The sequence below is a fragment of the Felis catus genome, chromosome A2 (genome assembly GCF_018350175.1).
Source record: "Felis catus isolate Fca126 chromosome A2, F.catus_Fca126_mat1.0, whole genome shotgun sequence".
NCBI classification, from domain to species: Eukaryota; Metazoa; Chordata; class Mammalia; order Carnivora; family Felidae; genus Felis; species Felis catus.
The window spans coordinates 95,680,723-95,707,071 of NC_058369.1; the positions used below are offsets into that span (position 1 = coordinate 95,680,723).

General features: G+C 35.5%; 2 protein-coding genes across 6 annotated transcripts in view; both read right to left on the reverse strand.

Moving 5' to 3' along the window:
- CYP51A1 (cytochrome P450 family 51 subfamily A member 1) overlaps positions 1-16,043 on the reverse strand; it is a 56,102-nt gene extending 40,059 nt beyond the window's left edge. For 2 of the 5 annotated variants that reach the window (XM_019825450.3, XM_006929172.5), the window contains exon 1: positions 15,792-16,043. The gene's annotated coding sequence lies outside the window, so the exon portion shown is untranslated. Of the gene's footprint in view, positions 1-4,602; positions 4,743-15,791 lie in introns of those variants that run through there. The other 3 variants (XM_006929174.4, XM_019825448.2, XM_019825449.2) reach the window with 2 other exon arrangements.
- On the reverse strand, positions 1,075-24,561 carry LRRD1 (leucine rich repeats and death domain containing 1). Its single transcript, XM_011280376.3, is given in 8 exon segments — positions 1,075-1,527; positions 2,170-2,287; positions 4,603-4,764; positions 18,495-18,693; positions 22,497-22,981; positions 22,984-23,253; positions 23,256-24,022; positions 24,024-24,561. Coding segments are annotated over 8 exon segments (2,595 nt in total). The 5' UTR covers positions 24,431-24,561; the 3' UTR covers positions 1,075-1,340.
- Positions 24,562-26,349: the final 1,788 nt, after the last annotated feature.

The window sequence follows — 26,349 nt, forward strand, 5'->3', positions numbered from 1 at the left end:
CAGCAGACACATAAAATGATGCTCAACATCACTAACCATTGGGGAAATGCACATCAAAACTACAATGAGATATCACCTTATAACTGTCAGAATGACTAAATTAGAAACACAAGAAACAAGAGTTGGTGAAGATGTGGAGAAAAAGGAACCCTCTTGCACTGTTGGTAGGAATGAAAACTGGTGTAGCCACTGTGGAAAACAGTATGGAGTTTCCTCAAAAAATTAAAAAATAGAACTACCCCTTGATCCAGTAATCACACTACTGGGCATTTACCCAAAAAATGCAAAAACACTAATTCAAAGGGATGCATGCACTCTTACATTTATTGCAGCATTATATACAATAGCTAAATTTGGAAGCAGCCCAAATGTCCATCAATAAATGAATGGGTAAAGAAGATGTAGTATAAACTGCTTTTTGGATTTACATTATTTTAAATTCATATTGGATTTATCAGGATGGGACCCTATTAAAAATTGAGGGAGATCTGTAGAGGATTACTGATCTTGGCTCTGGTTTATATTTAACAGAGCTCTCCCATTCCTAATGGAGAAACAGTAGGAATGGTACATGAATTTCAGTTTTAAGCTAGCCTCTAAAACAAAATTGCCCTGCTTTCTAACTCCAATGAAAGTTAGTAATTACCTTATTACCTATAAATCCTGGGTTGTATAAAAGCATTATATAACAAAGAATTAAAAAAATTTTTTTCTAATGTTTATTTATGAGAGAGAAGAGAGACAGAGTGCAAGTGGGAGAGGGGCAGAGAGAGAGAGAGACATAGAATCTGAAGCAGGCTCCAGGCCTGGTGGCAGGGCTCGAACCCACGAACCATGAGATCATGACCTGAGCAAAGTCCGGCACTTATCTATCTGAGCCAACCAGGTGCCCCTATAACAAAGAATTTTTAAGTGGAATTATTTCTTTTTAAAAATCATTACCGAGGCATGTGGGTGGCTCAGTCAGTTAAGCGTCCAACTCTTGATTTTGGCTCAGATCATGATCTCACAATTTGTGGGATTGAGCCCCATGCTGGGCTCTTACTGACAGCACAGAGCCTGCTTGAGATTCTTTCTCTCCCTGTCTCTTTGCCCCTCCCCCGCTCTTTCTCAAAATAAACAAAAATTTTTTTATTATAATCATAATTCCAGAGCAACATGACAAATACACAAACCAGTATCTGTGATATTTTATTATCACAGTGATTAAAGTGATAGCCATAAATTATCATTATCTCTTAGGAATGCATGAAAAGAGACATGACATGCAATTCTCTTTTATCCAGTTTCAATTATGTAAGTACATTATAAATTTTCAGTTTTTATTATGAGTACACTGTTCAGAATTTAATTGCACGTGTAAAAACTTTTAGAGCTGTTATTTTGTCCATAATTTCATATGTTCCTATCATCATTAGTGCCTGAGTTAGTTGGTCTGTTAAAGCAGCTGTAATTAGTGACAGGTTGTTACTTTCTGTTTTCCACCTATTAAGTGCTTGGTGGACTCTCTCACTTAATGAAACAGTGCTGAAAATTTTAAAGATAATATTATTTTAATGACCAATTAAGAACATCGTTTTAAGTTACTTCAATATTACTCCCCTACATTTTCAAACCAATTTACCTGATTGAAGTGAGGATTAAATTAATTGATGAAGAAAGTTTATATAAAATTTAGCACAGAGCTTGGCAAATAGTGAATGAATGTTAGCCCCATGCCAACCCTTATTTCCTGGTAGGAAATCAATTCAATTAACATTCAGTTCTAAGAGAGATTTACTCAAGATCTCAAAACAATAATTGTGGGTTATTTATTCTCAGGCAGTGTATTACTGCTATAGTACTACATGCTTAATAATTTAATCTCATGACACTCTGTTAGTTAAATATATCTATTTTACCAGTGGAGAAACTGAAGCACCTGTAAGTTAAGGGACTTATACAAGGTCACAAAACTCGTTGTGATTTAAAGCCAAGCAAGTTTGCCTTGAGAGCCCTTACTCTTAACTACTCTACTCACATGATTCACAAATACATAGTAAACTAAAATCAGAGTCTTTTACAGCAAATTAGAATTCATGTTAATACGACTGTTTCAAAACCTTATATCAATATGATATAAATCAACATGAGAATAAGCTTATACCACATATTGTCACTCATACATACCTCTTTGTAGGCATATCTGTTTCTGAGATTGCCAAGCTTAGTTTTTGACACAAAAACCTAAAATTTGTTTCAGTGATATTTTTGGCAACTATGTTGAAGATCTTCTCTAGGATTTTCTCTACATTTGAACATAAAAGAAAATATAAGCCATCTCTTTTGAAAAATATACTCTACTTTGGGTTAATATTAAATCTGGGTTCCTTATTCTGTGCTCCAATCAAATGTCCATGTCAAGTAAAATTGAAAAGAAGATGCAGACCTAATTTACAAACTGAAATTTGAATCATTTGTTCTATTTTTTCTAAAATCTGAATAACCTACAACATAAAATGGCCATTTAAAAGTATATTATAAGTAACCTCAAAGTGATTTTGAAACCCTTTCTTTAATCCTTTCACGGTTTGAAATGAATTTAACTCTTTCCTTTGATTCTGGCTTCTTAATGGGCATCTTCATGTACCATCATGAGAAACCAAGTTCACATCTACTATAGATATAGTGTGTATATGTATATTTTATATTCAAATGACTTATTTAATGAATGCTAGCTTAGATGTAAGTAGAGAGTTTTTAGGTTTTTTTTTTTTTTTAAGCTTCTAACTATCTTGGACTAGATTTATTTCGTTGACTAAGGTACTTTGGGAAGTTTCAAGAACTATCAATCTCCCACCCCTCTATAATCATCTCAGTCCCTCAGGCTAGATTGTATGCTAATGATATAAATGAAAGTCCAATATCCTAAGCAAAATCATACGGAAGAAACCCCATGTTTCTTCCCCCATGAATTGGGGAATAAATAAACCCCATGAATTGGGGAATAAATACATTTCTCATGACAACTTCTTCTCTACTGTCCCTGGGTGCCTGCAGTATGAAGGCCCCTTGAACATAGAAAGGAAAGGGGCACCTGAGTGGCTCAGGCAGTTAAGTGTCCAACTTGGGCTCAGGTCGTGATCTCATGGTGGTTTGTGAGTTCAAGCCCCGTGTTGGGCTCTGTGCTGACAGCTCAGAGCCTGGAGTCTACTTTAGATTCTGTGACTCCCTCTCTCTGCCCCTCCCCCGCTCGCACTCTGTCTCTCTCTCTCTCTCAAATATAAACATTAATTTTTCTTTTAAAAAAGGAGACAAATGGCTAGGGTTCTCTCATTTTTGCTGACTTTGATCTGTTGCCATTTCCCATTGCACTTTCCCCATTTCGGATAGAATGGCATGAGTCCTCCCTCCTTGGGAGCTTGAGTGACAGAATTTTAGCAGGGAAGTTCAATTGTGTAACTATACAGCCCTTCTCTAAAGTACTGTATTCCTAACAGGAATACTTTATGGATCCTTGGAAACTTCTTAAAAACTTTATTTTATAGAAATAGTTACCACAAAATATACCTTTTTAATGAAAATAATTAGGAGAACCAATTTGCTTAGCAAGTTAGAAAAAACAGCTACTGTGACTTTTCATTTTATCTCTTAGGTTCCTTCCATCAGTGAGGCCCAAATCTTGCAAAAAATTCTGACTGGTAGTGATGCATATGGATGTATATTGTGGCTTAAAGATACTGTATATTTTTAGTGACCCTACCACTAGATTATGACATTATGCTGATGCAAGCTTCTGATTACACAGACAGGGAACATAGTAGAGTGAATTGGGTGGAGAGTTTTGTATATTCCCTTTCCCCAAATCTGGATCAGTACGTATTAAATTGATTTAATATTGCTTAAGTACTGCGTTGAATTGGAAGACCCAAATCTGAATCCAGTCTAAGGACTGGCTATAAGAAACAAAGTCAGAGTCCTAGCAAAAAGCTTAGTTGTTGGGAATCTAGCCCCAAGGAAAAAATTGGACAGTGAAACTTCCATCCCAGAGGCTTGGAGAAGCCAGTCTCCATCTGGTCCAGTGGAAAGATACTTAAAGAAAATGGACCTTCTGTGTGAAATAATCAGGGACAACCAAAGGAATGCTTAAGGACAAAGAATGAAGACTACCCACAGGCTGCAGATAGGTGATCATAGTGGACCAAAACCTGATTGGGTTCAATGGAAAGATGGAAGGACTTTCTTCAAGGCCAGATGAGAGTTTTAGAGCAACTATATATGGTGATACAGATCAGAACCAGTGAATAAATTTTTGTGTGGAATATCTAAGTTTGGCCACAACCATAATGAAAAACTTGTTGAAGGGCATTGAGGCCAACAGGTGGAAAGCAGCCCAACCCTCCACTTGGGTTTGCCTATTTTCAATGGTTTAGTTTGTGTGGACACAGATTAAATAATATGAATTATCAAAATAAACTCCTAACCTTCAGAAAAGGGAAGATAATGAATATTTCCATGCCTATGCCAGATTGAAAACCTCTAACGAAAGCAAACTATTTTCTAATTTATAGATGATACTAGAAAATGACATGTAAACTAGTCAATCACTCACTTATCACTTACCATCTCTTTGATCTGCCCTCTCTAGATAGTGTGCAATCGTATAGAGTTGTTTTCCTTTACAGATTTCCATTGGAGGTCTCAGCAAAGTGTTATCATCAAAATTTATCTCCTTCAGTGAAAAAAGGTTGTGGATACCCCTAGGCAGATCTGTCAGATTATTTCCTAGTAGAAAAAAATTATAATTGAATTATACCTTTCTGTATAAAGAAAAATATGAAGATAAACAACTACTTATGGAGCATTTACTGTGTCTCACTGGCACAGTACCAGAGGACCCTCACAGTGCTGGCAGATGTAAATTCTTACTGAAGTCCACTTGCTAGGCATGAAAAGGAGGATGTATAGAAACTGAGCTGTGGTTCCATTCCCTCAGAGGATGGAAAAATGAGTTAAGAGGCTGTCCTCTTACAGTACAGGAAAGGATTTTACAGAGTAAGTGTGATAGTAATTTTTTAGGGATAATTAGATTGTTTAGAATAATTTCAGATTTACAGCAAGTTGCAGAAATTGTAGAGAATTCTTGAATATAGATTCCTCATCCAGATTTAGTTTCCCCTAATGTCATCATCTCACATTATCATATTATATTTGTCAAAACTAGGAAACTAACATTGGCACATTACTATTAAACTTCAGACAATTTTGGATTTCATTAGTTTTTCTATTGGTGTCCTTTTTCTGTTCCAAAATCCATGCCAGGATAACACATTGCATATAGTTATGTCTTCTTAGTCTCCTCTGGTCTGAGACAGTTTCTCAGTCTTTCCTTGTTTTTCATGATCTTGACAGTTTTGAATAGTACTGACTAGGTATTTTGTAAAATATTCCTTAGTTTGAATTTACCTGGTATATTTTCTCATGATAACACTTGGGTTATGGGGTTTTTTGGAAAGAATGCCACAGAAGTGAAGAACTCTCATCATATCACAGCAAAGGTACCTAATACCTGTATGACATCACTAGCAATGTTAAGCTTGATCCCACAGCTAAATTAGTGTCTTGCCAGGTTTCTCCAATATAATGTTTTCATTCTTTTCTTGTCCATACTCTATTTTTTTGGAACTGAGTTCCAAACTAAGCTAAGTCTAGTCCACCATCAAGGAGTGCGAATTAAACTCTACTTCCCTAAATATGTTTTCAACATCACCTTAATCAATATAAACTGAACATAAAAAGTAAAATTGTGGTAACTGACAAGGTAAGAATTTGTAATCATTTAGAGAGGAACTGGCCTAAAGTTTGCCTTTATTTATACATTTATAGTTATATTATTTATAGTCATAAATAAAGGAACCTGGTTCCTTTTAATGAAGAATGGCATTCAGAAACCAAGATCTGGGGGCACCTGGGTAGCTCAGTTGGTTGAGCATCCAACTCTTGATTTTGGCTCAGATTGTGATTTCATGGTTGTGGGATAGCTCTGCACTGGGCATGGAGTCTGCTTGAGATTCTCTCTCCCTCTCACTCTGTCCCTCACTCCCTTGCTTGTGCATGCTCTCACTTTCTCTCTCAAAAAAAAGAAAGAAACCAAGATCTGGAGATCTGGATACTAGTTTTGCTCATTGCTTTTGGGAATGGGTATGTGCAGATAGATGTACAAATACATACCTACATATGTATATGGGGTTTTATAAACATTGTAAGCCCATAATTATAAATATATAATGTTTATGCATATGTATAATAAATATAAGTCACAACATATTCTATTTAGGGTTTGACTTTAATTTAGCATAATACATTAGAGATTTATTGGTGTCTATTGACATAGCAATAGTTTGTTCCTTTTTATTAATGAGAAGTATTCCATTATATGGATGTGATAATTTATCCATCCACTAAATAAGTGATGTTTAGAATGATTCCACTTGATATGAATGAATAATGAAAAATAATGAAATGAAATGAAGTGAAATGAAATGAAATGAAAAATAATGAAAAATAATGAATAAAACCACTCTATATATTTGTACTCAGTTTTTTATTGAATCTAAATTTTCATTTCACTTAAAAGTGTAGTTGGAGTGTGATTGATGGGTTGTATGGTAAATATACATTATAACTTTATAAGAAATTATGAAACCGTTTTCTAGAGTGTGTACCCTTTTGCATTCCTACCATCAGTGTATCAGAGTTCCAGGTGTAGTTCTTGGTACTGTCAGATTTTAATTTTAGTTATTCTAATACAAAGATCTCATTGTAGATTTAATTCATATTTCTCTCATGACTAATGATATCATTATATTTTCTTATGCTTATTTGCCATTCATATACATTCTTTATGCCAATTTTTCTTTTTTTTTCAAGTTATTATTTACATTCCAGTTAGTTAATATGCAGTATAATATTAATTTCAGGTGTGGAATTTAGTGGCTCATCACTACAAGTGCCCTCCTTAACCCATCACCCACTTAACCCATCCCTCACTCATCTCCTCTCTAGTAACCTTCAGTTTATTCTCTATAGTTAAGAGTCTGTTTCCTGGTTTACCTCTTTTCCCCCCTATGTTCATCTACTTTGTTTTTTAAATTCCACATATGAGTGAAGTCACATGGGATTTGTCTTTCTTAGACTTATTTCACTTAGCATAGTACTCTCTAGATCCATCCATGTTGTTGCAGATGGCAAGATTTCTTTCTTTTTTATGGCTGAGTAATATTCCATTGTATATATGTCCCATATCTCCTTTATCCATTCATCAGTTGATGGAAATTTTGGTTCTTTCCGTAACTTGTATGCCAATTTTTATTGAGTTAACTGCTCAGTGTTGACTTTTGACAGTTATTTTTTATATATTCAGCAAATATTTTCTTCCAGTCTGTGGCTTTTCTTTTCATTCTTTTAACAACACTTTTTGAAGAGCAGAGGTTTCTAATTTTGATGAAGTTCAATTTATTAATTTTTTAAGGATTGTGATTTTGGTGTTATATCTAAGAAATATTTGCCAAGGTTACAAAGATTTTCTTCTATGTTTTTATCTAGAAGTTTTATAGTTTTAGCTTCTACATTTAGATCTGTGATTCATTTTGAGTTGATTTTTTTATATGGTATGTGGTGTGGATCAAAGTTTTATTATTGTTGCAGTTTATCTTGTTTTTTGGCTTCTGGTCATCTAGTTGCTCCAGCATCATTTGTTGAAAATACCATCTTCTCTGTTGAATTACATGTGCATATTTGTCAAAAATCAATTGACCATATATGCATGGGTCTATTTCTAGCCTATGTATTGTGTTCTACTGATCTATGTCTGTTATTTTGCCAATACTACACTTTACTACCATAGCCTTTCATAAGGCTTAAAATCAGGTTTCAGGAGTCCTTCAACTTTGTTCCTTTTTCAAAATAATCACAAAAGACCCCAAATAACCAAAGCAATCTTGAAAAATAAAAATACAGCTGGATGTGTCACAATTCCAGACTGCAAGATATATTACAAAGCTGTAGTAATCAAAACAGTATGGTACTGACCCAAAAATAGATACATAGATCAACAGAACAGAATAAAAAACCCAGAAATGAACCCACAATTATATGGCCAATTAATTTTTGACAAAGCAGGAAAGAATATTAAATGGGCAAAATAATGTCTCTTCTACAAATGGTGTAGGGAAAACTGGACAGCAACATGCAAAAGAATGAAACTGGACCACTTTCTTACACCATACACAAAAATAAATTTAAAATGGAATAAAGACCTAAATGTGAGACCTGAAACCATAAAAATCCTACAAGAGAACACAGGCAGTAACTTATTTGACATCCACTGTAGCAACTTCTTTCTAGATATGTCTCCTAAGGCCAAGGAAACAAAAACAAAAATAAACTATTTGGACTTCATCAAAATAAAAAGCTTCTGCACAGTGAAGGAAACAATCAGCAAAACGAAAGGCAACTTATGGAATGGGAGAAGATATTTGCAAATGACATATCTGATAGTTAATATTCAAAATATATAAAGAACCTAGGAAACTCAACACCCCAAAAATGAATAATCCATTTTAAAAATGGGCAGAAAACATGAATAGACATTTCTCCAAAGAAGACATACAGGTAACAAACAGACACGTGAAAAGATGCTCAACATCACTGATCATCAGGAAAATGCAAATCAAAACTACAATGAGATATCCCCTCACACCTGTCAGAATGGCTAAAATCAACAACACAAGAAACAACAGGTATTGGCAAAGATGTGGAGAAAGGGGAACCTTGTGTACTGTTGGTGGGAATGCAAATTGCTGCAGCCACTCTGGAAAACAGCATGGAGGTTCCTCAAAAAGTTAAACATAGGACCTTACGATCCAGCAATTGCACTACTAGATATTTACCCAAAGAGTAAAAAAAATATTAATTCAAAGGGATACATGCATCCCAATGCTTACAGCAGCATGATCAACAATAGCCAAATTATGGAAACAACCCAAATTTCCATCGACTGTTGACTAAAGAAGATGTGATATATGTAATACAATGGACTATTACTTAGCCATAAAAAGAATGAAATCTTGTCATTTGCACTGACACGGATGGAGCTAGAGAGTATTACGGTAAGTAAGTCAGTCGGAGAAACTGACTTCACTCATACGTAGAATTTAAGAAACAAAAGGGTAAAAAAGAGAGAGAAAGGCAAACCAAGAAACAAATTCTTAAATACAGAGAACAAACTGATGGTTACCAGAAAGGAGGTAGGTAGGGGGGTGTGTTAAATAGGTGATGGGGATTAAGGAGTGCACTTGTAATGAACACCAGGTGATGTATGGAAGTGTTAAATCACTATATTCTACACCTAAAACTAATATTACATTTTATGTTAACTAAGTGGAAAATAGTGTGAGATTGGCATAGGTTCGACATACAGACTAATGGAATAGAATTGAGAGTCCAGAAATAAATCCACATATTATGACCAATTAATTTTTTTTCTCTAATTTATTTATTTTTTATAATTTACATCCAAGTTCATTAGCACATGGTGCAACAATGATTTTAGGAGTAGATTCCTTAAGCCCCTTACCCATTTAGACCATCCCCCCTCCCACAACCCCTCCAGCAACCCTCTGTTTGTTCTTTATATTTAAGTCTCTTATGTCTTTTCCCTCTCCCTGTTTTTATATTATTTTTGCTCCCCTTCCCTTATGTTCATCTGTTTTGTATCATAAAGTCCTCCTATGAGTGAAGTCATATGATATTCATCTTTCCTTGACTAATTTCGCTTAGCATATGCCCTCTAGTTCCATCCACGTAGTTGCAAATGGCAAGATTTCATTCTTTTTGATTGCCATGTAATACTTCAGTGTGTGTGTGTGTGTGTATGTGTGTGTGTGTGTGTGTGTGTGTGTGTGTGTGTGTGTGTTTATACCACGTCTTCTTTATCCATTCAACCATCGATGGATATTTGGGCTCTTTCCATACTTTGGCTATTGTTGATAGTGCTACTATAAACATTGGGGTGCATGTGTTCCTTTGAAACAGCATACCTGTATTCCTTGGATAAATACCTAGTAGTGCAACTGCTGGGTCATATGGTAGCTATATTTTTAATTTTTTGAGGAACCTCCATACTGTTTTCCAGAGTTGGCCAATTAATTTTTAACAAGGGTGCTCAGATCATGCAAAGGGGAAAAATAATCTTCAAAAAATGGTGCTAGAATAACTACAAATCCACATGCAAAAGAATCATAGTGGATCTCCTACCTCACACCAAATATAAAAATTAACTCAAAATGAATTAATAACTTAAAGAGACGTTTTTATTTCATTTTTGAGAGAGAGAGAGAGACAGAGCATGAGCAGGGGAGGGGCAGAGAGAGGGGGAGACACAGAATGTGAAGCAGGCTCCAGGCTCTGAGCTGTCAGCACAGAGCCTGACGCAGGGCTCGAACTCATGGAGTGTGAGATCATGACCTGAGCTGAAGTTGGACATTCAACCGACTGAGCCACCCAGGCACCCCAAACATAGGGACAAATCTTAGTGATCTTGGATTTTGCTAATAGATTTGTAGTTATGACACCAAAAACATAAGCAACAAAAAGAAAGACTAGATGATTGGAGTTCATGAAAATTTAAAACTTTTATGTATCAAAGGACATTATCCAGAATGAAAAGACGGTCTATAGAAAGGAAGTAATTAATTGTAAAACATATCTGATAAGGATCTAGTATTCAGAATATATAAGGGGTTCTTTCAACTCAGCAACAAAATAACCCAATTAAAAACCAATTTAAAAATGGGCCACAGACTTGAATAGACATTTCTCCAAAAACATATGCATATGGCCAACAAGCACCTAAAAAAGACGCTAAACATCATTAGTCATTAGGGAAATTTCAATCAAAACCATTTCACCTTCACTAGCATAACTGTAATCCAAAACTTGTAAAACAACAGATATTGACAAGGATATGGGGAAACTGCACTTGTTGTACATTGCTAGTGTGACTGTAAAATGGTTCTACCTCTGTGGAAAACAATTTGACAGTTCCTCAAAAAATTATACAAAATTACCATATGACACAGGAATTCTATCTCTAGGAATATGCCCCAAAGAATTGAAAACATACCGAAATAAACACATGTGTGAACATGTTCATAGCAGCATTATTCACAATAGCCACAAGATGAAAGCAGCCCAAATGTCCATCAGAGGATGAATGGATCATCAAGCTGTATTATATACATACAGTGTAATACTATTCAGCCATAATAGGAACTACTCATACAAGCTACAACATGGATGAAACTTGAAAACATTAAGTGAAAGAAGTCAATCCAGAAATGTCATATATTATACAATTCCATTTGTATGACACATCCATAATATTAGGCATCTTCATAGAGGTGTCCTGCACATTGATGGTTACAAGAGGGAGAGGAGAGGGGAGAACAGAGAGTAGCTGTTTAATAATGAGTAAAAGCTTCCTTTGGGGTTGATGAAATGTTTGGAACCAGATAGAGGTAGTGGTACATTGTAGTACTTTGTTAATGTGCTAAATGCCACCAAAATTGTTCACTCTAAAATTGTTAATTTTATGTTGTGTGAATTTCACCTAAATTATAATAAACACACTTAGGCACAACATAGTCAAACTGCTGAAAACAAAAGATGAGAACATCTTGAAAGCAACTAAACAAGAATAGTTCAACAAGAAGACAGAAAAAGAGTTAACAGAGGAGAGAAACAGAAAACAAGTGGTGAAATGGCTGATCTAAATCCAACTATACCAATAACTACATTAAATGTTCATTGACTGAATACTCCAGTTAAAGGCAGGGATTGCCAGAAAGGATGAAAATCAAGGCCCAACTACATTTTGTCTACAAGGGATGTACTTTATTTTGTAATACTTAGTTAGCTAATCAGTTATTATTTTACTTAGAGAGGAGCAGAGAGATGAGAGAGAATCCCAAGAAGGCTCCATGCTGTCACCGCAGAACCAGATATGGGGCTTCATCTCATGACTTGAGCCAGAATCAAGAGTCAGAGGCTTAACCAACTGAGCTATCCAGGTGCCTGCAAGGGATATACTTTAAATATAAAGACACAGATATGTTGAAAGTAAATTGATAGTAAAGATATACCATGTGAACAGTAAGCTTAACAAAACTGGAGTGGCTATCTTAATATTAGATAAAATACCCTTCAAGATAAAGATTATTACTGGAGATAAAGAGGGACATTTGGGGATTTCAGATAATAAAAAAATGTATTAGAATTTAAAGTCATAATAATCATATATGTGCATTTTCTTATAACAGTTCTTCAAAATACATGAAAAAAGTTGACAATGAAAGCAACAAATACACAATTACACAACCATAGTTTTGGATTTTAACACTATTTTCTAAAGCATAACAAGATAATATACCAGTAAAGACAGAAGATTCCAACAAAACTATCAACCATCTGGACTTAATATGATATTCATAAAACACTGTAGCTAACATTTCAGAGTATATTTTTTAAAGAGTGTATAGTGTGTGATTGCACTATCGATGGGAATGTAAACTGGTGCAGCCACTCTGGAGAACAGTATGGAGGCTCCTCAAAAAATTAAAAATAGAATTACCCTATGACCCAGCAATTGCACTAGTAGGTATTTTCCCAAAGGATACAAAAATATAGATTTGAAGGGGTGCATGTACCCCAGTTCTTATAGCAACATTATCAACAATAATCGACAATAGTCGATAAATGGATAAAGAAGAGGTGGTATATATATATATATATAATGGAATATTACTAAGCCATCAAAAAGAACGAAATCCTGCCATTTACAATCATGTGTTTGGAGCTAGAATGTATTATGCTAAGCAAAATAAGGCAATCAGAGAAGGACAAATCCCATATGATTTCACTCATATATGGAGTTTAAGAAATGAAACAGATGAACATATGGGAAGGGGGGGATGGAGAGGAGAGAGGAAAACAAACCACAAGAGACTCATAAAATAGAAAACAAACTGAGGGTTGATGGAAGGAGGTGGGTGAGAGATGAGCTAGACAGATAATGGGTAGGAAGGAGGGCACTTGTTGTGATGAGCATTGGGTGTTGAATGTAATTGATTAATCACTGAATTCTACTCCTGAAACCAATATTACACTGTTTGTTGACTAAAATTTGTATTAAAAAAAAGGGTGTATGGTGTATTTATCAAGGTAGCCTATATGCTGAGCCATAAAGCTAGTCCAAATAAATTTAAAAGGATTAAAATCATTTTTTTACTGACCACAAGAAAAGAATTGCTTTTCTGCTAAATGTTTATCAACAGCAGAATATGAATAGCACTGAAAGTGAATTGTCCACAGCCACCCAGAGTAACATGAGTGAATTTCACAAACATAATGTTGAGTGAAAGAATCCAGGTATAAAAGAGTATATACTTCATGACTTCATTTAAGGCCCACTATCGGAAATCATGATAATGTTTACCCTTGGTTGAGAGAAAGGGGAAAAGTGACTGGAATGGCATAAGAAAGGGTTTCTGAGAATGTCTTGTCTCTTGATCGAGGTTCTGAAATATCGGTTTGTTCAGTGTGTGAAAGTTCATTGAGCTGTATACTTAAAATATGTACTTTAAAAAAATTGAATTATAATTGACATATAACATTTTAGTTGCAGATGTATAACATGATGATTCAACATTTGTATATTGTAAAATGGTCAACATAATAAGTCTAGTTAACATCCATCACAACACATAGTTACAGGGTGCCTGGGGGACTCAGTTGAGTGTCCAACTTCTTCTCAGGTCATGGTCTTGAGGTTCATGAGTTTGAGCCCCACATTGGGCTTGCTGCTGTAAATGCAGAGCCTGCTTTGGATCATCAGTCCCCTCCCCACCTCTCTCTCTGCCCCTCCCTCACTTGCCCTCTCTCTCTCAAAAATAAATGAGCATTTAAAAAAATACATAGTTACAAATTCGCAATGAAAATTTTTAGGATCTATTCTTTTAACAACTTTTAAATATACCAAAAATATTATTAACTATAGTCACCATGCTGTACATTACATCCCGGAACTTATTTATTTTGTAACTGAAAGTTTGTACCTTTTGTTACCCTTTATCCATTTTGCCCAGCTCCACCTGTGGCAACCATCAATCTGTTCTCCTTATCTATGAGTTCAGTTTTTAGATTCCACATGTAAGTAAAATCATATAGTATTTGTCTTTGTCTGGCTTATTTCACTTAACAAAATGCCCTCCAGGTCTATCTATGTAGTTGCAAATGGCAAAATTTCCTTCTTTTTATGGTTGAATAATACTCCAGTGTGTGTGTGTGTGTGTGTGTGTGTGTGTGTGTGTGTGTGTGTGTGTACATGCCACATTTTCTTCATCCATCCATCCATTGATGGACACTTAAGTAAATAATGCTGCAATGAACATGAGGTGCACATATCTTTTTGAGTTACTGTTTTCTTTTCCTTCAGATAAATACCCAGAAATAGAATTGCTGGATTATATGGTAGCTCTACTTTTAATTTTAATCTCTTGAGACAGTATGTACTCTTTTTGTTATGTATATTATACTTTAATAAAAATGTTTTTAAATACGGGCAGCAACAAAGTGAGAGAGAGAGGCTATATAGGTAGGAGTCCTTTCAGAGGCTGTTACATTAGTACATGTAAGCAGTTATGCTATTTAAAATATTTAACAACTGGGGCGCCTGGGTGGCTCAGTTGGTTGAGCATCCAGCTCCGGCTCAGGTCATGATCTCATGGTTTATGAGTTCAAGCCCCGCGTCGGGCTCTGTGCTGACAGCTCAGAGCCTGGAGCCTGCTTCAGATTCTGTGTCTCCCTCTCTCTCTGCCCCTCCCCCACTCATACTCTGTCTCTCTCCCTCAAAAATAAACATTAAAGTTATATTTTTAAAAATTTCTTTAAAAAAATTTAACAACTTATTTGGCACAAGCACTGACCCATCAGAACAGATGCCAGCTGTAAACAACAGATAGAACAGTACTAGCTTTAACTAGCTGTCTTACAGGTAGGAGAAGATGCAAACCTGCAGGGTAGAATTATCAAGGCCTGTAGAGAGAACTGTAAGGCAAGATAACTGTCCTTCTCCATGAGGACAACCACAGGCAGTTTACATGCCAATCTACTTCCTTTCATTTGTTATTTTGGCTTCTTGGAGAGAGGCTCCAACATCTGTTTAAAACCTATATTGCATCAGTTTTTGTGCTTAGTAGTTAACCGTTTAATCCTCACAAATCAAAGAGTAGATACCATTTCCATTTACAGATTAGGAAACAGAAGGTTAACGTTAAAAAAAAAATTCCTGTTGAAAGATGGAGCTAGAATTCTAAGGTCTGTTCCACTCCAAAGCCCATGCTATGAGCCCATGCTATAAATCCCTTTCATTGGTATATTACCTCACATTTGTGAAACTATTTTCATAAGTTTTATATAATTATATTCCCACAAGTCTGTGAACAAGCAGAAGTTATAGCTTTCCCATCTTGCTGATGGTTCATAAGGGTTATCTTCCTAAATTTGCTAGCTTGTGACAGAGACGATTATTTCACAAGAGTGCATGAACATCTTTTGCTTGAATAATGCTTTCACAGTATGCTACCTGCTTTCAAAGTCTCATTCAGTCTGTAAACAAATCTATAGCATAGATATTCGGTTAGCTTCACTTTATAAATAGAGGAAACAGACTTAAAGACAAGACTCGAACTCACCCCTTCTAAGTTCAAACTTGGCAATAAAAGCTGGTGACTTGTAGCATGCCAGTTGCTTAGCGACTGTCACTTAGCTCCAAACCTACTTCTTTGCATTTCTTGACAGTTTTTCTTTTACTGTCACCCTGGCAACAGTCGTACTCCATCAGCAACACGAACTGAAGTTTGTACTTGTCCCAACCCTCACAGAACTAGCGCTAGCGCGCGCGCAGTCTCTCCCACGCACCCGCGCACTCTCTTCTTCCTCTCTCTCCCTCCCTCTCCCTCTCTCTCCCTCCCCTTCCCGCCCCCCCCCCCCCCCCCCCGCAACCTGAAGTGGCCGGAAGCTAAAACTCCTGCAGCAAGCTAAAGCTCCCTCACTGTGAGATCATGACCTCCGCAGGTGCCGCTCCTGCACTGTGAGATCATGACCTCCGCAGGTGCCGCTACCCGCCAATCAGTACTGCAGCCGCCAATCAGTACTGACTGCAACGCAGGTCATGATCTCACAATTCAGGAGTTTTGGGGGCGGCGGGGCAAGAGAGAGACCCCTTCCTTCAAGCTTCTGAGTGTTCATAATTCTGTCTTTTCTACTTTATTCTCTTACCCATAGGGTGGTTATTGCTTCCTGCCATTGCTACTTTACCATGAACTTCGAATTCTCTTTCACTCTTTCACTTCTGTAGTTAACAACATGTATATATACTTAGTTATTAAGTTGTGATTTCTGTCTCCTGGTTGGATCCTGACATATATTTTTCTAATTCTCATGCGGACCAGCAGAGAACACGCAACACTTGCAGAAAAGTCTTTGATCTTCCCATTCTGTCTTGATTCAGTACCAGAAAGCCTCCAGAGAATTATGCTTCTGATGCGTCGTTGTATTTTCCAGTGGGTCAGAGGGCTCTTGTCAGCCTCTGATTTTTTTGTGTACAAATAGTAGTTGAGTGGAGTGTATCCTGCCCTTGGACAAACTAGGTAACCTTAAAATATAGAAAAACTTGGCCAAAGCACAAAGGTTGAGCAAAAAAATTCAGTTGCCAGACTGAGTTTTTACAACTCCAAGTTGTTGCAAAATTAGTAAAATGACTGGTATGTACCCGCACAGCCAGCTTACTGGGAGTTTGGGAGGTTCAGGAGAAAAATGTCAGTTCCGTTATATCTAAGTATTGATGCATTACTGTACGTTTTACTGTGTTACTAGGACTATTGACCAAAAAAGATGACCTTTGTTGTTTTATTCTGAAAATCCTCTAAATCTAAGAAGATGCAGGGCTCCGGTTGTAAACACTACTTCCAACTGAAAGATAAAATTTCATAAATACAGTGGTTCATGTGCTTAGCTGGTACAACCACTGGAGATCAATTTGCCCAAATCTGGTAAAGTTGAAGATGTGCATACCTTCTGATGCAGCAATTCTATGTAAAGCTATACGCACTAAAGAAACTCAAGCAGAGGTACACAAGGAACATGTACAGGATGTTTATAGTAGCAAACACATTGGAAACAACCTAACTGTCTACCAACCAGGTAATGGATTGTTATTTAACCGTATAATTGAATATCATATAGGATTTAAAGTGAATGAAATAAGTCTATGTATATATTAGTATGGATTAATTTTAGAAATATGACAAATGAAAAAAGCAAATTTTAGAGTAGTAAATCACTATCATATAGCATGATAAGATTTAGTAAAATTTAAAAACAAAATAGTATTACTTGTTTATGGTTATATATATATATGTATAAAAACATGGAAGGAAAAAAGATACATACCAATTTCAGTATAGTGGTTACTTCAGTTTGGGTAGAAGGACAAAAGAAATTTCAACTCCATTAGTTTATTTCTTAACAATTAAAAAATATATCGAGTAAATATCACAAAAATGTTAACATTCCTTATATCTGGGAGTAGGTACCTAGGTATTTATTATTTTCTGTAAGTTTTTCATAATAAATTTTCTGAAAGTATTTCATAATAAAAATTATTTTTTTAAGTTTATTTATTTATTTTGAGAAAGAGAGTATGAGTGGGGCAGGGCAGAGAGAGAGGGAGAGAGAATCCCAAGCAGGCTTCATGCTGTCAGCCTGGAGCCCAACGTGGGGCTCAAATCCCAGGAACCATGAGATCATGACATGAGCCAAAATCAAGAGTTGGACACTTAAGTCACTGAGCTACCCAAGCACCACCATAATAAAAATTATTAAGAAAAATACCAATCTGGTATTTATTGTGCTTTGGAAAATCGTTTCTGGTACCTTTAGAGTGAGTGATTCACTTTTTTGTTGTTATTTAATGATTTACTTTGTAGAAGACTATAAGGTATCTGAGTATTGTAGTGTACAGGGGTAGGATTAGGGGAGCCGGAAAGGAAAATACAGAAAATGCTGACCTAAGGTTATGTAGGTAAGTTTGTGTAGAGGGAGAGATGAGGTCAGGTTCAGAAAGGGAAGAAATACTGAATGACTGGGTATAGACAGAGAGGACAGAAAAGAAATGAGAATATGTTCAAGGTGCCCAGTTTGGTTATAACGTCTTTCAGAAAAGCAACAGGACCTTGTGCTGTGCTCTTATTTTCTGTACCTTGGATGTGCATTTCCTTCCAATGAGCACTTAATGCATTATGTTGACTGCTGTTCTGTCTTGTCAGCAAAATTTGCAACCTAGACACGAATACTCTACTTACTGATTATGCTTATTGATTACGCTTTACACTCGCCACTGAAATTTAGTTGCTGGAGATCATGTAAACATAGAAAACATGGTGGCAGATAACGTATTTGATTGTTGTATGCATTTAAACTAACTAAACTTCTCAATTCCCCTATATTTCTTGGAATCTCTCTGATTACATTATTTGAGATATCAAGTCTTTTAAGTTGAGTCATATTAGACAGCTCTTCTGGAAGTCTCGTTAACTGTAACAAAGATTAAACAATTATATTTTTAATAAATATTTCTATGACTAAAACCTTGTTTAAAATGGAAGTTTGGTTTTTTGGTCTTAAAGAGGGATATTTTCACCCTCCTCACTAAAATCCACAATATATTTTGTGGAGGCACAGGCATCCAAGTGCCTCCCCGGTCTGACCAATTCTACCCATTCAACCCTATGGCTTATTAACCCACTTTCCTCACTCTCCCAGAACTTGATGTTCCTTACTATCCCTTTCTTCCCTCCCTAAAGTCTTTACCAACATTTCTGTACCACATTTTATCTCTTTATTCCTGTTCTCATCAGCAGTGCTTTTTAAAGTCCCTTGGTGTATTTTCCTAGGATTTTTAAATGACATAATATACATTTCATACTTTTTGTGTACACATTCCCAATCATGATATATTTTGAGTAAATGCTCAGTAAACCCCTTTAGAATGGACTCACACAGGTTGGCAGTATAGCCTCAAAAAAGCATTGCAAAATAACAGGAATTAAGATACCCTGATATGGTGAAGAAGAAATACATGTATTCAGAGAAAATATGGCCATCACAAATGGCTTTTGAAACAAAGGAAGTTCTACACGTGAACAAAAGAATTTTGAATTGAGAAATAACCAAACAAGGTAAATACTGAATATTGTGCTCAGTGTTCTTCCATATATAAAAGAAGCATAAAAGACAGTCCCTAACTTAAAGGAGATTAAAATTTAGTTCAGGAAACAAAATACACACATATGAAACCATCAGAAAAGAGTATTAAATGATAGGTAATCCAGTGCCAAAATAAAGGGTACAATAACAGATATGTGGAAGTTTAGAGAATGTATATCAGTACAAATCAAAGAACTAAAGGAAATCTTCACGTAGCAGATAGGACTTGAATGTCCCCTTAAGAGTGAATAGGATTGAGGGCACCTGGGTGGCTCAGTTGGTTAAGCATCTACCTTTTGGTTTCAGCTCACGTCATAATCTCACACCACGTGGGATAAATAAATACATATTTTTTTAAAAAAAAGAATGAGTAGGATTGAGTAGAAGTCACAGGACACTGAAGGCAAGACAAATACCATGCATAAAAATGGGCCAGAGAGAAGGTGAACAGTAAAGACAGGTGATAGGAAGCAGAGGAAGGTATGTTTGGAGAAAGAAGATGGAACTGGGCCATGGCAGGCCTTAAGAGTTGGCCCTAGGAGGTAGGAGTCAGGTCAAGACAGGTGGGTAGGTTCATAATTTGACTTTCCTTCAGGCAAATATTCTTTTTCGCTATTTGCTCAACATTTATTAGATGAAGTACCTAAGAACTGTGTGCTAGTAGAGCCACTATGAAAGGAAGACTCCTGTTGGGCATCCTTCACTTAGCAAAATAAAAGCCCTCTGATGAACCTGAACTTATCTTCTTTAAATGACTGTTTAGTGACCATCTGCTGTTATAAATTAATCCTTTAGGCACTTCACTTTCACCTCAAGTGGGTTATCAAAGTGATATTTCCAATTATATATATATTTTGAAAAGAGTTCTTATAAATCATTTTTCCATCTGGTGATTTTTCTTTTTTAAAGGGTATCCAGCTTTATTTTACATGGTTGCCTACTCTTTCTTTCTTTCTTTCTTTCTTTCTTTCTTTCTTTCTTTCTTTCTTTCTTTCTTTCTTTCTTTCTTTCTTTCTTTCTCTCTTTTTTTTTAAGGAAGCTCTATGCCCAGTGTGGGACTGGAACTCACAGCCCAAGATCAAGAGTCATATGCTCTATTGACTGAGCCAGCCAGGCACCCCATCTGGTGATCTTTGAAGTGATGTTGTAATAATGTTGCCCTTGGCAACCACTCGCCACAAGTAGGCTATAGGTATGCAGTCTGGATTCCTGAGAATAGTACTCTGTCATTTTCTCAGTAAGGAAATCTGATAGCTTTGACAAGTCCTGATGAAAGAGAAGACTGAATCAAAGAGAATACTCAGGAGGCTCCTGGAGTAGTCTAGACATGAAGTAAGAGATAACCATGGACCAGTTGGAGACAGTGACACTGGAAAATGAAGAAGTTGATCCAAGAGCTTTTTCAGAGGAAAAAATGAGACGATTTTGGTGTAAGTTTCAGTATAACTAGTGATGGAAAGGGAAGAAAGTTGATTTCATGATTTCTAGATTTAGTAGGTCTGAAGAAAGCAGCATTATAGACAGAAATGGAGTTGTGAAGAGAGTTACATTGGAAAGAACGAGGAGTTTGATTCTGAAGTCATGTTGAGTTTGAGACAATAGAAAAACAGGGAATTTCCAGGGAAACTGAGAACTATGGGACTAAAGTAGTAGTGGAGATCAGTTCCAGTTACGCAGATTTGAGGGTCATGTGCATGGTGTGGTGAGGTCTGGGATGAAGTTAATAAAAAAGAGGAGATTAAGGACACAACCGTGTAGATCTGCACAGTAAAATACAGGAGGAGAAAGTGAGAGGATTATAAATCAGACAAGAAATTAGTTGATGGTTATAATGCAAAACCAAAAAGTGCCTGTTAGTGCAATAACAACTTTTGAAACACATGCATCGTTTTTCACTCCAGCTACTTAAGCAACTATTCCCTGGAGTAGCCTTTCTGGAAATGTATTATATAGCAGGTGTTAGGTTTAAAAAGGGTAAGTAAGTTTGGGAAATGTGAGTTAAATAGAAACAAACCAATTTCTTTAGTGCAGGACTCTACAGAGCTTTTAATACACTAACGTTCATTGTGATTCTTTAAGAGAAGAAACCAGTGCTTCTCAAAGCTATGTAATCACAGGAACCCCTCTCCCCCCTACCCCACCCCACCCACCTATTTTTAAGGAGCAGTTCACAGGACTAGTGTTTTTAAGGACAGACTTTGGGAAATCTTGCTCTAGATAATAGTCCAGCTCTATCAAAGCACTTTAATTTGACTGATGGTCAAATTAAACTTAGCCAGATAATAGCTGGGTCCTTTTCATTAGTTTACTAAGATCTTAATATAAATCAGAATTGTTTGATTTTTTAAAGTATTTCCATAAAATTCATTCTTATGTTCAAGTAAAATGCTAAACTATAAGAACATTTATTCCCATTTATCTAGCAGTTCTTTAGGAAAAGTTCCCTGAGGAAATAAAATATGAAGAAGGTTGTTTTTATGAAGAAGTTCATCATAGCCTTATATATGATGAAAAATTATAATATCTCTAAATGCTTAATAACAGATGATTAGTTACATAAATCATGTATTGGCTCTAACAATTAATTACTGGGAAGATTTGTTATAGTATGTGGAAATGCTTACATTAAGTGAAAATAGAAGAAACTAAAATTGAGTGTAGAAACTTTTTATAATTGCTTATATAAACCACATACATAAAAAAAAAAACCACTAAAAGTAAGTTGTATCAACATATGACCAGTGGCCCATAGTTATATTTACAATAGTATCCTTCTGGAATGATTTTTTTTTTTTGCTTTTCTCAATTTTTCCAAATTTTCTGTAATGTGTTTATATTATAATCCATGGCTTTAAAACTCCTTTTTATAATTAAACTGAAATAAAAAGAAATCTATAAAATTGACAATTTTAGTTACTTAGAATTTCATTTTAATGAAATATTTTTCTGTGAATCTTTCATGTTGAGAAATATATTTTTAAGGCATGTTTGGGGTTTAAAAGAAAAAAGCCTATTTAAAACAAATAAAATATTCCAGCTAATTTTAAAACATAAACACATACACTACAGTTTAGATTCTAATCCCCTCCAATGCCAACTTCCCTCCAAAGCCAAAAATATAAGTTTCTTGCCTTTCTTCCATTTATCTGATTTATGTTCAGCTCTTCCAGTGATTGAAGTTGGCACAGCTCAATAGGAAAATATATAAATTGATTGCTTGAGATGTTTAATTTCTGGATTCTTTTTAGGTTACAGATATCTGAAGGGATATTCTGTATTTGGTTTGTTGAAAGATCAAATACTTGCAAATTTTCTAAGGTACATACTTCTATAGGAAAAGCTTCAAATTTATTACAGCATAAAATCAGAACACAGAGTGATACCATATTGGAAATAAATGGTGGAATTTTCCTTATTTGGTTTTTACCAAGATCTAGATATTCAAGATTAATAAGAGAACATAAATACTCAGAAAATATGAGGAGTTTATTTTTATTTAACTCTAAATGAAGCAATTGTTTAATGAAAGATATATCCACAAGTATTTCTGAAATATAATTTCCATTAAAATTCAAATAATAAAGAGAATCTAAGGCACACAAACCTACTGGAAAAACATTATTCTGTTATAACTCAATTCAACTTTAGTTATTTTTCTACAATTTTTTACTTCAATGGGAACATCTGTGATTACATTTCCTGAAAATTCTAGACTGAACATACTATTAAGATGTGAGATATTTTCAGGTATTCTCGCTATATTATTTCTGTTTACATGGAGTTTTCTTAAATTTTTTAGCTTATGGATGTTCTTAGGAAGTTCTGTTAATTTGTTATTACTAAGACTAAGGCATTCCAACATTACACAGTGGGAAATTTTCTCTGGTATTTTAATAAATTTTTATCAAGTATTAGAATTCTGAGTTCCTTAAAATTCTCAATTTTCTGTGAAATAGCTTCCAGTTTATTATCAGTTAGTAGGATTTCTTTCATTTTGAGCAATTGAAAAATCTCCACAGCCAAAAAAGTAAGTTGATTATGATCCAGTAGAAGTTTTTCTAAATGTTTAAGCTCCCTAATTTCTTTTGGCAAACTGCTTATCAGGTTTCCAGTAAGGTTTAGTGAAATTAACTTTGGAAGGAAGCACAGAGCTTTAGGAAATATTGTTAACTGATTATATTCCAGATTGAGAACCGTCAAGTTTTTCAAACTAGACAGAATGTCTGGTATATGTCTTAAGTTATTTTTAGCCAAACTTAAAATTTCTAAGTTTCCAAGACTTTCTAACCCAGAAGGAAAATTCTCAATATAATTGTTATTAAAAAAGAGTTGCCTGATATTCCCAACCTGTGATATTTCTTTAGGTATATGTGATATTTGATTATGACTGACATTTAATATCTTTAAATTATGAAGTAACTGAATTTCAGATAGAAATGATGATAACCCATTTCCTTGCAAGGATAGAATTTCAAGTCCTAGCAGATCACCTGAGTCTGCCCCTTTAAAACTTTTGATTTGGGTCTCATCCAAATATAGATATTTTACATATTTGATTTTTAAGATGTCCTTAGGGAATTCTTGTAAACCCTTGGCCTTGAGGTTAACTGTAAAGTTATCTGATCCTAAGCCAAGTCCTTTCTGATTTTCCCCAGAGTTGTGCACTGTTTTTTTCTAATGTTTCATGAGATAAGCCAGTGAAAGCCTGATTTTCAGCAACCATCTCAGTCATTGATAATGGTGGACTTTGTGAAATAGCACTTTTTGACTGAAAGGTGTCATATAGAGTGATTGTTTCAGAAAATTGAAGAGTTTTCCTTTGTTCTTCATTTCTCTTGGATTTATTTTCGGGGGACAATGCTGATGTATCATCATATACACCTAATTTATCATTTCTAAGATGTGTTTCACAAATCTGACTGGAAGGTTTCCCATCACAAACTTCCTCTAATGAATTTGATGTTTCTTTAATAAATTCAGGTTCTTCTGACCATGATCCAGATTCTTTCCTACGTTGACTAGTGATATCTTCTAGCTCTTCTGAAGTACCCTCCTTTTCAGACATCTTATTTGCTGGTATATTTTATACCAAAACAAGACTGTAACTCAATTTTAATTTTCATGTTAAATTTCTCCTTTGAACCTACAAAACAAATGTGGATGTTAAAAGAAGAGATATATGGGGCGCCTGGGTGGTGCAGTCGGTTAAGCGTCGACTCACGGTCCGTGAGTTCGAGCCCTGCATCAGGCTCTGGGCTGATGGCTCGGAGCCTGGAGCCTGTTTCCGATTCTGTGTCTCCCTCTCTCTCTGCCCCTCCCCCGTTCATGCTCTGTCTCTCTCTGTCCCAAAAATAAATAAAAAACATTGAAAAAAATAAAAAAAAAGAAGAGATATAATAAAGATATCAAAATTACAAATTAATTTTAAAATAATTCGTATTCCATAATGAATAATTTAATAGATATAAAATAATACATTTATACCTAATAAGTTAATTTTACATAAGATTGCTAGTTAAAAAAAAATAGTTTATTGATTACATACATGTATCACATGATACTTTTGAAATCACATTAAAATTATAGAAAAGAAAGGCATCTGGGTTGTTCAGTCGAGCACCCAACTTTGGCTCAGGTCATGATCCCACAGTTTATGAGTTGGAGCCCGGCATCTGCGCTCTCCACTGTCAGCGCAGAGCCTCCTTCAAATCCTCTGACCCCCAATCTCTCTGCCCCTCCCCAGCTCCCACGCACCCTCCCCCTCTCAAAAATAAACATTTGGGGCACCTGTCTAGCTCAGTCAGTTAAGCTTCGACTTTGGCTCAGGTCATGACCTCGCAGTTGGTGGGTTCAAGCCCTGCATAGGGCTCTCTGCTGTCAGCGGAGAGCCTGTTTCAGATTCTCTGTCCCTCCCTCTCTCTCTCTCTGCCTCTCCCCCTCTCATGTTCTTTCTCAAAAATAAATAAACATTTTTAAAATTTTTTGATGAATTAACATTTAAAATTTTTTTAAAGGTTTCTCTTTCTAAAAAATTATAGAAAGGAATAAAAAAAAGTCAAAGAAAATGAGAAAAGAGATGTGAAGGAATGAAAGAGTTTAGCAAATTTTTGGAAGATGGAACACCAGACCTCCCTGACATGCAGAGTGCCATTTGCATTGTGGACATTATAGGTTTATATATGGTACTGAAGTGTCTTTTCCTAACAAATTCATTACATTATGATAACTTTCTAATAGGTGGAAGTAAAATATCTTAATAAAGAGATGCTTTCTGTAAGAATAACTAGAAGTAAAACAACTTTTTAAGAACTGAAGCTTGACTGCGAGTCTTTTGTGTGATTTCTGAAGTACCCGCACAGCTGGCAGGACCCCCTCAGAGGTCTGGATCCCAGCTCTGTAGGTCTGTCCTCTGGGTGTGGAGTTCTTAATAACCCAACCTCTTTCCCTGGTCCCTTCATCCTTTACCATCTTCTATGTTACTGAAGTTCCCCCTTTACTTTTCTGGTCTCCAATATTTGTCTGCACGACTCCATATATTAAATCCTTTCTATTAAACTGGTATAGTGTCAACATTTCACAGACTCTCCAAGAGGATAGAAAAAGAGGGAACATTTTCCAGCTTGTTTTATGACACTCACATTAACATTGACATCAACACGTAGTACGGACAGTATGAAAAGTTACAGGCCAACTTTACTCAAGGCAAAAATTCTAAACATTATAAAAGTTTTAAATATTATAAAAGCCAGCAATATGTTAAATGCTGTTTTTTTCTGCTCTCTTTTCTTACCAAAAATGCATAAGCTCAGTCAAATCAGGAAAAAAAATTACACAAATCCAAATTGAGGGACATTCTGCAAAAAAACTGATCAGTTATCTTCAAAAATATTGAGGACATAAAAGACAAAAAAGACTCAGAACTGTCATAGACTGTCAGAGACTAAGGGGACTTGACAATTAAATGTAATATGGGATCCTGGGTTA